This window comes from Pagrus pagrus, assembly GCF_965226575.1.
Source record: "Pagrus pagrus genome assembly, chromosome: 2".
NCBI lineage: Eukaryota > Metazoa > Chordata > Actinopteri > Spariformes > Sparidae > Pagrus > Pagrus pagrus.
Window position 1 is genome coordinate 2,758,928 of NC_140186.1, and position 15,167 is coordinate 2,774,094.

Below are 15,167 nucleotides of genomic sequence, written 5' to 3' on the forward strand. Positions count from 1 at the left end.
CAGGATTTATTTTTTAAATTCAAGATGAGATGAGATGAGATGAGATAGGACACAACAAAGCAAGATAAGATAATCCTTTATTAATCTCCAGAGGGGCAAGTGTTGCAGCAGCACAGGGACAAAGAAGCAAGTAGGTAGACACAAATAAAAACTGAAACAGGGCAGATAAAGATAAATAAACACAAAAATAACATAAAAAGGAGGTAACAACAGGTGTTATATGAAGAGTAAAGTGTAATTTAAGACGTTCTGCCTGTAAATAGCAGGTTAAAGTGACACGTGAGGAAATAAAGTGACGTGATGTGCAGTATAGTATGAAGTTACACAGTATGATATGAGGTATAATCTACAAGAGGAGGTGAAATATATGAAATAAAACTGTGGAAATCCTAAAAGTAATTAAAACCTCTTCAGATAAAAAGTCCCACAGGAGATTTAATTGGACCCAGTAGAATAAAAACAGAATTTTAAAGAGGATTCAGTAGAAGCTACAGATCCTGCAGGACTTCTCGACTCTGGACCCTCACAGCTGACTGCGCCTCATAATAAAGCACGGCCCAGTTTAAACAGGTCACACGGTACCGACTCGAAGCTCATTGATCAGCACGCTTGTCATTCTTGTCCTCGCGGATCCGCCCCTCGCTGCTCTCATTGGTCGTCGGGGACGTCAGTGAACCCGGATTCCTGCTGTAATTGGGCCGGAGCCTGTTCTGGGTTCCTCTGCGGAAACGCCCCCTCGGCGCACGATCTCGACATCCCATTGGTCGAGCCGTCATCCATCGACCGACGTCCAAATACGCCGCGCTGCGATTGGCTCGGTTGGTTTTCGATCACACGGACCCCTCGCGTTGATTGGTCGACGCGGGCTTCCGTCAACGGCCCATTGTCCGTGGATTGGTGCAGGAGCGCGGGCGGATTCCTCCATGGGCTCGGTCTTCAAGGCTCGCGGAGAGCGAATGTCGTCATGAGCGGTGGGTAGGAATTAAAACATTGGTGTTTATATTACATTCTACTTCGTAAAACATTATATTGTGTCGAGCGGAGACGCGCTGGACAGTATGCGCTACGAATAAGTATGTTTTAGGGAGACTCGGGCAGTTGTGTGTACCCAAATAAGCAATGCACTTCCGGAAAAGGGCTGCCTTTTTCTGTAACGTTATCAAAGAGAGTTTGACTTGCTAGCTACGCGTCAGCTAGCCAAATATGCTAGTGTACGCTATGTAGCTAGCTAGCTAGTCGTTTACTTGTTGTTTTCCCACATCTGGCCGTGCATTCCTCACACTCAGACTGTCCACAATAAAAAACAGAGTTGTGTAGACGATGCAGATAACGGCCTCATCTTAGCTCGTTTATTAGTAGAAACTAAGCTGCACACGAACCAAATCAGCTTAAGCTAGCTAGGCTAGCCACTTCACCCTGCCCCGGTTTAGTATCGCTAGTTAGCAAGCTCGCTAACGTTTGGTGGTTGTCCACAGCAAAGCAAACCAACAGTGTGTGTTTGATGGCGGCGCTATTTTGAGGCCGCACTGTTTTTTTTTTTTCTCTCCGTGTGCTTTACTGGCAGGGCTTAAAGACACACTCGTACAACTTGTGATGATTGTGAAATTGCTAAATTCATTGTTGTGAAGCTCTGTGCTCCGTGCAGCAGCTCTGTAATCAGCCATCCGCGTTTGTGGATCCATAAATGTGTCTCAGCCAGGAGAGATTAGTGGCTCAGCAGGCTGAGTTATCCTCGTGTGAAAGTTTTTTGTGGTCTGACAGAGAAGTTTAGGCACCACGAGCCACAGCTGAATGCACAACACTTTCACTAATAATGCAGCCAGGGCCAACAGAGGAAACGGTTCCTGTGTGGTGAGCTGCTCAGCAGCCACAACACAGAGGTGCAGCTTAGTTTGTGTCTCCGTGTCGACAGAGGAGGCAGTTAATGTTGTTAAGAGTCTTTTGTGTTTAAGACCACTTCCTTATAACAATCAGTAACTTTGGTGTTTTTCATGTGCTACTGCTACATGCTAAGGAACCACAACATTGGAGGGAGAGACCCTGAGTGTATGTTTTCTTAGAAATGCATTCATGGCCGTCTGTGATTAACTATCTTCAAGTGACTCGTCCGTGTGCAGTTTGTATCACTATCGGTTAGATGTTTCTGTCTCGATGTTACTTTGTTTTATTTGAAATATTCATCAGAACCTGATTGATGATTGTGGCCGATGTCCGTACAGATATTCTTATGTACATACAATATATACATAAACACACAGTTTTTTTTGTTTTTTTTTGCATTATCCCTCAAATATGGTTATCAAACACTTGTGGCAGAGATTTGTTATGGAGACAGGATTATTTTACAGTTGCGCAATGAAATGTATTGACCAAAATATCATCTGTGCACCGAAACAGGAAACTTCATGAGGAATTTGATAAATGTGAATTACCCTCAAGCCTCATTTTTGCATTTTGCTCTCTAAAAAACAAACAAAAAAGTGGCACTTATTGTACAACAGATACTGAGATACTGATAAATATTGGATATAGTATAATAGTGGATCTGTGATGATTCAGTCGTTTCCCAGCAGCATTTGCACTTCTCACTACTGTCGCTGGTTTGCCAGAGCAGCGCTCTTACGCGGTCATGTGATTACGCGTCACCTGCTGTTTGATTACAAGTGTTTGCCAGCCGACGAGCCTCGAGCTAAACTAAATATTACAAATATTAATACATCGGTTTGTGATACACATTCTTGAACGATGACATTAAAATACACCCTGAGCACTGCTGGTGCATAAAACCGCACATAACAACTTCGCTTTTGCATTGAATTTATCTCAGAGTTTATTTATTTAATAAAACTGTGATTTCATTTTGTACATCACAAACTGTACTTCAGTTCAGTCATAATGACCAGTGGATGAAGTCACTCAGTGTAGATGATTAGCGTAGCCCTCCACCTGGAGCATTAACAGCATCAAACTGTTTTGGCTGTTAAGCAGCTCTGCTGGTAGTGAAGATTTAGCCGGCCCTTAAGCGACTGGGCAGCCTGCCCTGAATGTACTTATGCTGACCGTCTCAACAGAAATATAATATCAATAAATTCAGTCTTTTCCTCACATAATGTTTTTGACTGCAGTCCATTTGTGCATCTCTTTTGCTCGGAGAGCGTCTGAATCATCGCCTGTAGCTTGATAATTGTTTGCCACATATCTCTTTGCTTGTACGTCTCAAGAGCCAAATACTGAAGATGCCATGGAGCGTTAGATAAATCCATGAAGAAACACCTGAGTAGAAGTTTTATGAAAATGTTTTCAGCTGCTTTACATCAACGTTTGCAGAAGATCCAAGTGCTGCACCTGCTCTGGAAATGTTTATCAAACAATTTTAAAAGAGTGATCATTAGATTATCATTACATCGAACAAATCCCATCAATACAACAAAATAATTATCTGGTACACACAGAAGTTCTTACTGAAAAGATCTGTGCATCTGGAAGGTTGAATACATTGTATAAAAGAGGTAGACCTGCTGTTTCACAGGCGCATACTGGTCTTTGTACTGCTCTGTATTCCTGTAGATAGATCGTCAGTAGTGGATCATTACTCCCCTTTTATTTTTTACATTGACTTCTAACTGAAACTGAAACTTCAAAGTCTGCAGAGCTGCAACTCACGATTATTTTCATTGTCCACTAATCTGTCCGTTATTTTCTCAATCGATCAAGTAATTGTTTGGTCTGTAAGATGTCAGATAGTAATCGATCAGTGTTTCCCAAAGCCCAAGACGATGTCCTAAATTGTCCACAACTCAAAGATATTCAGTTTACTGTCATAGGAGAGGAAAGAAAGCAGAAAATGTTCACAACGATGTCGTATGTGTGACTGATGGTGATCACGGTGAGCGATCAGAGAGTTTGTCTTTCTTAGATCTGTTTCTGTTTTGTAGGAGTGTCCTGCGTTGTCCTTGAACAACCTAACCACTGAAAATAGATGCCGCAGGCCGCCTGAATCTGACTCTGCTGTGTCTGTGTGTTTTCCAGAACAACAGGACAGTATGGCCACCACTGTTGCTGTCAGTCCCAGTGAATACCTCCAGCCCTCCACCGCTTCCACACAAGTGAGTAACAGCCGGATGTCGTGTCCTGCTACTGTCTGCTCCGCGCTGTTTCTCTCTCCCTCTGCTCTCTCTACATAACGTCTATTAATCCATGATGCATTCAAGCCGCTGCACACTGTAGGAACATTTTTTAACAGGGATCCTACTGAGCGACCGATGGTCTCGTTTGAAATTAATGAACCTCGATTTACATGTGAAGTGTGATCTGATGCAGCGAAGCAGCTAATTAAAAAATACTGTTTTATCACAACAAAATGTAAAATCTTAAGTTAAATGTGTCTGTTTTCTAGTCAGAATATCTCTTTACACTTAGTTTAAGACACAGTCACCTTGAAGACAAACAGGTTTGACCTTTGGGAAGTATTTGTAACAGAATAATCGAAGGTCAAAAGTCAACTTACAGACTTTTTGGAGCTTTCAGCTGCGTCTCACAGCTCTTTAGCTCGACTGAAGATGCAGCTGATGACTCCAAAAACTAACAAAGGGACGCTACTGAGTAATCATTAATCCCCAGTGGGAATTTAGCCGATTAAAAATGCGTTAACTGACAATCAAAGAAGGGCAAAAATACAACTAAAAGTATCTTATACAAATTACAAATACTTGCCCACACATCCACACAGTTACACATTCACAGTCTGATCTGTTGGCCGCTGAGCAGCTCCACTGGGGCGGGTGGGGATAAGGGCCTTGCTTAAAGGCACATCAGTGATGTTAATGAGGGAGCAGCAAGTGCTGGCTTTCACTGTCCCCATCCAGATTTATCCTGCCAGTCCGGGAGTTCAAACTGGCAACCTTCTCATCACAAGCGTTGTGAAGAAACCAGAAAATATTCACATTTAAGAAGCTGAAATCGGAGGATGTTGTGATCATTGTGTGATTAATCGTTGCAGCTCGAGTGCAGACTGTGTGTTGTACCTGAGCCGTTGTGTTGGCCTGTGTTTCAGGACACCCAGCCCTCTCCTCTGGCCCTCTTGGCTGCCACCTGTAGTAAAATCGGCCCTCCTGCTGCTCAGGCTCCTGTCACCTCTCCTCCAGCACAGCCGCAGCCTCGCAGGCTCCTCCCCATAAAGCCGGCTCCGATCGCCCCCGCTCCGCCCAAAAACCTGGGTTTCCTCTCAGCCAAGGGCAATGTGATTCAGCTCCCTGCCGGCCTGGGCTCCACGACGCCTGGCAGTCCTATTGTGCTCACCATCCAGCAGAGCCCGGCCCGCACCAACACCGCGGCCCCCGCCAACATCCAGTACCAGGTGGTGCCACAGATCCAGGGGGCCCAGACTATCCAGGTGATGCCACAGGGAGGTCAGATCCAGCTCATCCCAGGCACCAACCAGGCCATCATCACCACTCCCATGACCGTACCGGCCCCCGCGGCCGCCGCCACCCCGGTCACACCGCAGAAGACTGTAGCCATCAAACCCTCCCCCAAGTTACGCAAGCCAAACAACTCTGCTGCGAACATGGTGCAGCTACCCAGCGGGCTCACGCTGCCGCTCAACGTGGCGACCGGAGAGGTGGGCGGGACCCAAATCATCACAGAGACGGCGGCTGCACCTCCCACTCCGGGAAAGGGGCGACGAGGGAGGAAGAAAAAAGTGATTCTAGCTGGTCCGCCTCCTCCTCCACAGGCTGCCTCCCCACCCCCGGAGCAGATGGAGACCATCCTGATAGAGGCTGGTGACAACATCATACAGGTACATCTGACAACAGAGCACACACTCTCTGTTAGTCATCACCGGCTCGCACTGAGCTACACGCATCAAGTGCTGTGTCGAACAACCTCAACATGTCTAGATCAAGATACACAACTTCACCTGTATGACAATACAAACACAAGTTTTATTATTGTGTAGTATCAGCGACCGAATGAACTAAATTCGAGTTTCGCCGATTAGTTAGAGAATGAGAGTTTAGCCAGCAGTTAAATGTTGACGGTGGAGTTACTTCACTGTATTTTCAGTGAACAAGTCTGTGAGATTTAGTTGAACGCGCCAGAAAAACGTTTAACTGGGAGGTTTTTTAAATCACAGCTCAGCTCAGCAGAGCAGTTGGTAAAACTACCAGACTACCAGAGGAGAAATCTGGTTTGAGGAACTCGGTCGGTCCCGATGTTCAGCCCGGATGATCTGGTAATGTGAGGGGTTTACAGATCTGGTCTTAAACTCCTGAACTGCTCCAGAATCATCGGGCCGCCTCGATGTTTAGGTTTTAAAATCTGAACAATTACACTTGTCATTACAGACTCCTTGTTCTGCTTTTTTTTTAATCTCACTACAATTTATCAGCATTACTGCAGCGAGTTGTCGTCCTGCAGTCTCCATTTCGTTTACATCTGCTTCCTCTTGAGATCACGTGAGTGAAATCATGTGAGGTGCTGCACTGCTTCCTCTGGCACAATGACCTTAATGATATGCTGTAGTGTGTGTTGTGCAGCCCGGCCTTATACAGTGCTGTGCAGTTGGCTAAATACACGTCCTAAGTCAAGTTCCTCTAATACCTGTTTCAGAGGTAGATGGATTAAATGTGTCACTGAGAATTATTAGCCAGCTGCAGTTTCCTCTCACCACTACTGAGCAGTTTAATCTTTTATTGTTTTGGTTTTTACAACTTTAACTTTGTTATTTTGGCTCACTCTGCCTCGTCAGTGTTGTTTCCAGCTTCAGCAGGCCAAGAACAACAAAGTGAACATAGTGGAGCATTTAGCAGAGAAAGAGCTGGATATATTTCTCTGGTGTTCAGTCAGACAAAACTAAAAGAAGAGTGAATATAGGACGTACATGTGTGGTGTTGACATGTTTTTCAGTGTTGTATACGGTTTGTTCTGCTGCCCTCAAGTGGCCAAAAGATCAGTCAGAAACATGAGCTAGCTAAGTTATTGTCCCGTAACTGAACCATTATGGGGTCGACTGCTTCCTTACACACTGAATCTATCACACCGCTCCAGGTGTGAGCGTAGGCTAACAACCTGAGGATAACCTCACCTGTCTTCTGTGTTTGCAGGCAGGTAACAACCTGCTGATCGTACAGAGCCCCGGGCAGCCGGCTATGGTGCAGCAGGTCCAGCTGGTCCAGTCCAAACCGGAGTCTCAGGTGGTTCAGATCCCCCAGCAGGCCCTGAAGGTGGTGCAGGCCGCCTCGGCCACGCTACCACCCGTCCCACAGAGACAGTCAATCCCCTCGAGCCTGCAGGTCACCCAGGCGGACGCGACACCAACACAGGTATCCATCCAGACACACTCGCCTCACTTCAGAACTGTGAAGAAGCAGTTTTATCAACCTGACTGCTGACTCGTTCAAATGCTGCGTACACATTACTGATTAAAATCAAAATCAGTGTGAGAGCTAAGTTGCTTTACAATGAAGTGAGTGACAGATGAACTTCAGCGTTGACATTTAGTAGTTTTATAATCATCCACAGACTGTTGGGTTGTATTAGTAGAATAAGTAGTAGTAAGAAGTAAATAGGAAAGCAACATGAAGACAAATGGACACAAAACACATTTGAAAGTCCTTACATTCTTAATTTCAATAATAAAAACAACTTTTCTATTGTAAAACTAATTTTTTTAAAGAAAAAGAAGTTAGATAAACCTCTTTTTCAAGGTCTTCATTAAAGCAGATCATTAAAAATGACCAGTATTATTAATTATCTCTCATATTTACTGAAATTAAACCTAATAAAAACCAGAAAAACCCTGTTTACAATAAATCCAAAAAGGTTTACTGAGCCTTTCCGTTTTTTGTTCATTGTTATGATAATCTCAACACAGGATAACGGCATGTAAAGCTTTGAGGGAATGCAGGGAGAGAGCACAGACCTACATCACACTGTTCAGAGCAGTTTAAATTAAACTTCAGACGTCCGTTTGGCATTTTCTTCCCTCAGATCCTCTTCAAAACAGCGGCGGGCGAGTGGCAGTCTGTTCAGCTCCAGGACTCGGTATCCACGACAACGACACCCACCACCTCGGTCGTCACCACCACCACCTCGCCGCCGGCCGGCACGAAGAGGGCGCTCGCGGGGGGGAGGAAGGAACGGACTCTGGCGAAAATCGCTCCGGCGGGGGGGATGATAGCGCTGAACACGTCGCAGCTCTCCTCGGCAGCTCAGGCGGTGCAGACGATCAGCATCAACGGGGTCCAAGTTCAGGGAGTTCCTGTCACCATCACCAACGCAGGGGGTGAGTCAGAGACCCGGGACTGTAAAAGCAAAGTGCGAGGCGACTTCACAGATTTCTTTGAAGGCCCAGAGGACAAAATAGCTTCCACATAAGGACACGGAGAGATACGTCATCGTCAGAAAATTCAGTTATACAAACGAATAACTTAAGATCTGCAAAATATAGACAGCTGGACTTGTTTCAGTTTCTTGTTTCAGTTCTCAGTTTCTCCAGTTGTTCTCCCTCATATTGGTATCTGTTTCTTAAAAATGCTCCTTCTGCTTAGTTTGACTCGTGGCGGTCAGCTGGTAGTCGTGATTTTCAGAGGAACTTGGCTGCTCTGGCCCGGAGCCCTGCTGTGTCTCTTACAGCGTGTCTGTCTGTGTGTTTGTCAGGCCAGCAGCACCTCACGGTCCAGACGATGCAGGGCGGAGGGCTCCAGCTGGCGACAACGCAGGGCCAGCAGGCCATCCAGGTAGACCAGACCCTCACCCTGGAGCTGCCCGGCCAGCCAGGAGAGAAGAAGCGACGGATGGCCTGCACCTGCCCCAACTGTAAAGACGCAGACAAAAGGTTCCTGCCCTGGTTTTTTGCCCATTTTGAGAAATAATCACCTGTTTTTCAGAAAATCATGTGGGATAAGGAGATCATGCTTAATACAAATCTAAGTCTTTGTAGATACTGAATGTCCTGTGTAAATGAAGCCTAAATGTCTCACTGGGTCTGTTTGTGTGGACGCTCTGCAGGCCCGGGGAGGTGGGGAAGAGGAAGCACATCTGCCACGTCCCCGGCTGCGAGAAGACGTTCAGGAAAACGTCGCTGCTCAGAGCTCACGTCCGGCTGCACACCGGCGAGAGGCCGTTCGTCTGCAACTGGGTTTTCTGTGGGAAACGTTTCACGCGCAGCGACGAGCTGCAGCGACACGCCAGGACGCACACAGGTCTGTCTGCTCAGGAAACTGCACAAAGCTTTCGGTTTCCTCTCGTTTAAGCCATCACTGATGAGCTGGGTGCAGTTTAATGACATCACAGTAACTCCTCTTTAAAGCGGTGGCTTAAAATCATTCATTTCAAATACAGAAGTTAGTCAGACTTCACTTTAAAGTTGTATTTCTAGCACCAAGTAAAAGCTTTAATAAATATTTATAGTCTTGCTGAACGACGATGTTGTGTTGCTCAGAGCCTGTTTGAAATGTTTCCCCTTCATAAAAACACAACCTGCCACCTTCTCTTTGTTCCCCAACAGGAGACAAGCGCTTCGAGTGCAGCCAGTGTCAGAAACGCTTCATGAGGAGCGACCACCTGACGAAGCATTACAAGACTCACATAAACACCAAGAACCTGTGAGCTGCCTGCATACAGAGCGCGTATACGCAGACAGACTCTCAAACTGAAGACTGTATTAGAGGACGGAGGGACGGAGGAGACGATACCAAGGGAGTGTCTGTGACTTGTCCCAGGATGGGAAATACTCCAAAAAAAAAGTCCCTATATCCCCTCTGAGCCCTCTGGGACACTGTAGCTTGGTGTACAATGAAATCCTACCTGGTGGACTTCAAACTGATCCAGCAAATTTATTAATAATAGTTTCACTTTGTTTTCTTCTCTCTGGTCCGAGCGGAGGTCCAGAACCAGCTCCGGCCTGACGACGAGGCGGCATCAGATGCTTAACTCAACTCTGCTTGCTTATTTATGAACTGCTCTGGAGGGAAACACAGAATAATTCAGACGCCAACACCGAGACCACGGGACTCCAGCTCTCCTTCTCCTTTTGTTTTTTGTTTTTCTCTCCAAAACTTGTTTGTTGTGGATCATCGGGGGCTCCGACAAATTGGCTGGCAGAAAAGGAGACAAGTCAACACCGTGTTTTGTAAATACAACAGAAGTTTGTTACCCTCAGTGGAATGGTAATTTAGTTTTAAGCTATTTGTTTTTCAGCAGGAGTCTCTGCTGATTTAAAACCTGTATACCCCCCAGAAGACAAATTTGGGACCATTACATAAAACCTCCCCGAGAAGACTTTTGAAAAAACCTTTAGAAGTTTACATCGGCTATTTTTTAAATGTAAATGCAAACTATTATTCATAATATTAATGATTATAATAAAACTATTTATAACATTTTTCCATACGATTGTTACAAGTTGATTTACAAAATAGGGATGTTAGAAAAAGACTCAATGAGACTCAAAGTTAAAAAAAACGGCCCAGGAGGATGTTAGAAGAGTATTTTATCATGTGCACACGTTGGTTTTGAGGGTACTGATCGGACTTGGCTTGAGCTCTTCCAGCAGAGCGATCCAAGGCCTGGCAATCTCTGACGGCAAAAGTCACTCGGCTGCCAAGACCGCAGAACAAAACAGCAGCACTTCAAGCTGTGCTGAGCCCTGGAGAGAGGGCCAGACGTCACTGTGCCTTAAAAGTTGTCATTAAAATTTCCAAACAAAACGGGCGGAGAGTGAAGAGCAGATGAAATTTGAGTCGTCTTGGTGGAAAATCTGCATATAGTTGTCCGAACGCAACGAGGTGAACGTCAAATTTCAGTCGTCGCGAAAGACGTTTTCTTGGAAATGTGGTTTTCTTCAAACTGAGAGAAGCAAAATCTTTGATAATTAAAAGAAACTTCAAAGCTTAGTAAGGTTTCAGATACTGTCCTGGGTTCGGTTGATGGAGTTTTGTGGGCAGGGACGACGTTATCGAAACAACAAAGGCCATCGATGAGGAGGTTGAAGGTGCTGGAGTCGTCCTTTGTTTGGCATTTTTTACTTTTATTTTGTATCGGGCAGCGACAGTGCAGACGGAGACAGGAAACACAGGAGAGAGAGCGGTAAAGAGATGCAGCAAAGCCTCAAACCAGGAAATACGTTTTTCTTCCGCTTCCCTCGTCTTTAAGTCGATTGATTTTTTTGAATGGGCATTTGACTAAAATGCCTGAAATAAGGTCTGTGGTTAACACAAGCTTGAGAGATTAACATGTTTTGTTCTACAACTAAAAATACATCATATTCATTTTGAAGCTTTTACGTGTTAAAAACGTTTAGCGGTTGTCTAAATGAGACTACAGAGGTTGTCGGGGGAGTTGAAGAGACTTGTCTACTGCTAAAAACCCATCTAACTAACTTTACAACTTGTAGATTGATTGATATGTTTTCTTCAGAGCGATATCGATTATTAGGAATCCAAATTTATACCGATAACTGGAACTACAATTTACTCGAATGCTGCACTTGAGTTTTTTCCATTTTCTGCTGCTTTACACTCCACTAAGTTTATTTGATAACCTTAGTCATCAGTTACTTGGCATGTTCAGATTATTCAGTGTTGAGCGGCTGCTTCATTGATCAGATAGAGTTGTGGGGGGGACGTTGAGTGAGACGACAGACAGACAGACAGAGTGTTGTATCGCATTTTCAAATTAATGTATTTTATCTGCAGTCGGAAAAAAAACTAACGCTGATGAAGACCGGTGGTGGTGACGTTGAACTCATGCGACCACAGCGTAGTTAATTTATAGCCTAACATCAGCTTTTTACTTTGGTTTCATTTACGCCTCTAAAATCATTAGCTGATGTTCATTTGTGAAGATTATCTGGCTGATTTTCGTGTCATCAGCTCGTGTTTGCCACAGAGCTACTTTTTGTCGAGGGAACCGGGGCGATGCTAACTTCAGAATTATTATTCCTGCTCTCTGTTACATGCAACAAAGGTCGCTGGCTGGATCTGAACCGCTGCTCATACTTTACAAAATAACAGATTAGACATAATGTCACAAAGTGTAAACACGAAATGGGAGAATAATAGTGAGCCGAGGATTGAACCTTGTGTAACGCCAAATGTGAGACAAGGCGAAGCAGGATCAAATCGATCAGCTGCAGGGAGGAAGTTGACAGTTACATCTCCGCTGAAATACTTCTGAAATGTTCATTAAAAAGTTGAGGAAATACTGTTATGTAACGTAGGAAACAAAAATGCGAGGATCAGCAGTTCTGAGTAAAATGGCAAGCAGTGTAGTTCGGCTGGTGTTTAAGGACGTGTACTACCTTTACAATGCTCGACCCCGAGAGAACAAGCAAAAACTTTCAGCCTTCTTCATTTCCTGTGGTTTCCTTCCCCTGAAACAGATCCAAGTGTTTTAAAAAGTTTGAGAAATAAGGTCAAAGAGGTCCGAAAGGATTTAATTCAGTGAGATATTAGTGATGAGAGGGAGTGAGTCGCCCCTCTGAGAACCAAACCAGCTGGTTATCCCTCTCGGATGCCGCGACAGGTACGCTGACGTCTCGGGGCTGGGTATCGAACCTTAATACTTTTGTTTTGGGTCCTGACTGGTACTGAAATGTGTCCTCAGCAGTGAGTATGGGAGCTGTCGAGTACTGAGAGTCGGCGCTGAATGTTTTGGCCGGATTCATACTTTTTTTCTGAGTTTTAGATTTTCTAGTTTTAGACATTTTTCTTTTCTTTAATGACTTTATGTTTTTAACATCAACCTAAAACTTCTTCTGTTAACTGAAAAAGTTTTTTCTTTTTACCTGAGAGGTTTGAGTTTTCATTATGGCGTATATACTTTAGAAAAACATCCTTATACTTCTTAAAGTACGTGGTACATTTACCTGACGATACCCAGCCCTACTTAAACTTTGTGTACTAATAATTAATAACTGAATTCTGGGGTAACTCTGCTATTCTGCTTTACTTACAGTATACTTTTGATTTGATGATTCGTAGCCTATGCATTGCTGTATATATATATATATATATGATCAGTTTTTCCAATTATTTTTGGCCTGACTTGACAATCACATCTCGAGATAGAAACAAAAACAAAAAACTTTCTCAGGCCTTTGATCAGTTGCTTTGTACATGAGTTTTTTCCAGCTATGTGATAGCTTTAATTCTGAATTAACACTTGAGAAGTTGTTTTTTGTTGATATACAGGTAACCAGCATTAGGCCTACTGTACAGTATTCACACAAGTTAATATCTTTTGCTTTACAGGAAACATACTGTTGCTCATATCGTTTTGTTTTTGATATATTGAAGATGTGCTGATGTTTCGCTAACAGGTCATCAGTCAGTTTGAAGTCCGACCTGTCTGGGAGTTCCTTTCATTAAATAGAAATACACCGACTTATTGTCAAACGGGCTTCTTTGGTCAGAGTAGCGCGGCGCCATCGGACGAGCGTGTATGTTAAAGTTTTCACTGTGGTGTGTTCAATACTGTGACATACATGTTTTAATGGATGGTGCTGCCTCGCTAAAAAAAAAAAAAAAAGTAACAACAACTTCTTTGACCAAAAAAAGCCAAAGTCAGATTTATTTTTTAACGCACTTTGAAACAGTTTTCCTCAAAGTGCTTCACACGGGGGCAACAGATGCCGTAAAGCTTAGGTGGCCAATATTTGGTGTATTTTTTCAAGAATGTGTCTGAAGACATGCGATGCCATTGGGACGGATAGACGGAGCCTGCTCATATTTATGTTTGTATTTCATGTCTGAATATGTAAATACAGTGTGTGTCTGGTAGACACAGTAAATGTAGGATATTAGAGAACAAAAGTTAAGCTGCCTAGTGTTGCGGTTGGCGCGGCCAGCCTTGAAGGAAGTGGACTTTGTACAGCGTGTAAGGAATAAAATATAATGTGACATTGTATAGCTTCATTCCTGCTTTGTATAAGACTTCTAGATCTTTTTTCTATTGAATTAAAGATGCCTTAGACAGCTGCACCCAGTATTTAAAGATGTTTTTGTTTTTTTTCTGTCTAATTCCAGGTAACAACATTTGTAAAATTCCTTTTTTTGTGTTTTTAACTTATGTTACATGCTAATGTAATGTGCACTGATTTAAAGTCCCAGGTTCCAACAATTTGTAAATTTAATCTTGATTGTAATTAAAAAATATAATGAGATTATTCCAAATTAAGACATTTCTATTGCTTGGTTTCTGTGAATTAGATGCTTCTCCTTCTCCAAGCTGATATGTCACATAATGTTCTGCAGCCAGTTGTTGTGTTTATCAGGAGAACCCAGAGAACCAGCAATTTATTTTTTAATTTGTATGAAGGTGCTAAAACATGAGGTTTGCTCCTTTTCTACAACCCCCCCTCAATAAAGAACTTAAACTGCTCGCTGCTGCCGCCTTTATGTTTTTTTCTACTTTCATCTTGGGGTCAATTGTAGATAATAATACATAATTGTTAAATTTTAACATATCAGACGTTTCAAAGTCCTGGACGTACTTCCATTATGATCCCTGCTGTTTAAACAGTCCATTAACCTTCACCAAGACGGAGACAGGCATCCAATATCTGACATTAAATCAATTAGAAAATATTAAGCTAATGAACAATGAAATTGAAAGTTGACTAGTTTAAAAGTACTAATACCCCCAATGGAAACCACAAAATAAAAGATGAAGTTGACACATTTCAACATGCAGTTATCAGCACATGTTCACACCTGCTGTGCTGTTGCACATTTTTGGGATAAGATGTAAAAGATTTTGAATGTTGCTCACTTTTCAGCTTTAAATCAAATTGCATATTAAATCACTTCATAGGAAAAAAATGTGGGTGTGAGTGAGTTGACTCTTGATTTTTTATTGTCCCATGTGAAAAAAAGTACACTGAGGTACACTTAATTTAAGTATACACAAGTATAGCACATGATTAATGTACTAAAAGTGTGCTATTGTTGATGTGCTAACAATGTACTTAATGTGCATTGGTTTTCATTGGTGGTTTGTCATTGTATAGCCTTGTTGGCTACAAAAATGAAGATGAAAGGTTCAAATTGTACTCAATTATGCTCATAAAAGTAAATAATTAGATTGGGTAGTAGTAGTAGTAAAAGTTATAGACTTGAAAAATACCCAGGAAATGACTTAATTACAGTATTTGAGTGGTTGTA

At 43.1% G+C, this 15,167-nt stretch overlaps 1 protein-coding gene across 2 annotated transcripts; it reads left to right on the plus strand.

Moving 5' to 3' along the window:
* Positions 1-887: 887 nt before the first annotated feature.
* On the plus strand, positions 888-14,385 carry sp2 (sp2 transcription factor). 2 transcript variants are annotated; one of them, XM_084371685.1, is made up of 8 exons: positions 888-971; positions 4,030-4,106; positions 5,054-5,800; positions 7,107-7,325; positions 7,993-8,287; positions 8,662-8,839; positions 9,013-9,206; positions 9,512-14,385. In XM_084371685.1, the coding sequence occupies exons 1-8, from the start codon at positions 965-967 to the stop codon at positions 9,610-9,612; spliced, it is 1,818 nt and encodes a 605-aa protein (XP_084227811.1). In that variant the 5' UTR covers positions 888-964; the 3' UTR covers positions 9,613-14,385. The 2 variants fall into 2 exon arrangements, with proteins under 2 accessions (XP_084227811.1, XP_084227812.1); XM_084371686.1 differs by lacking the exon at positions 888-971 and adding an exon at positions 993-1,073.
* Positions 14,386-15,167: the final 782 nt, after the last annotated feature.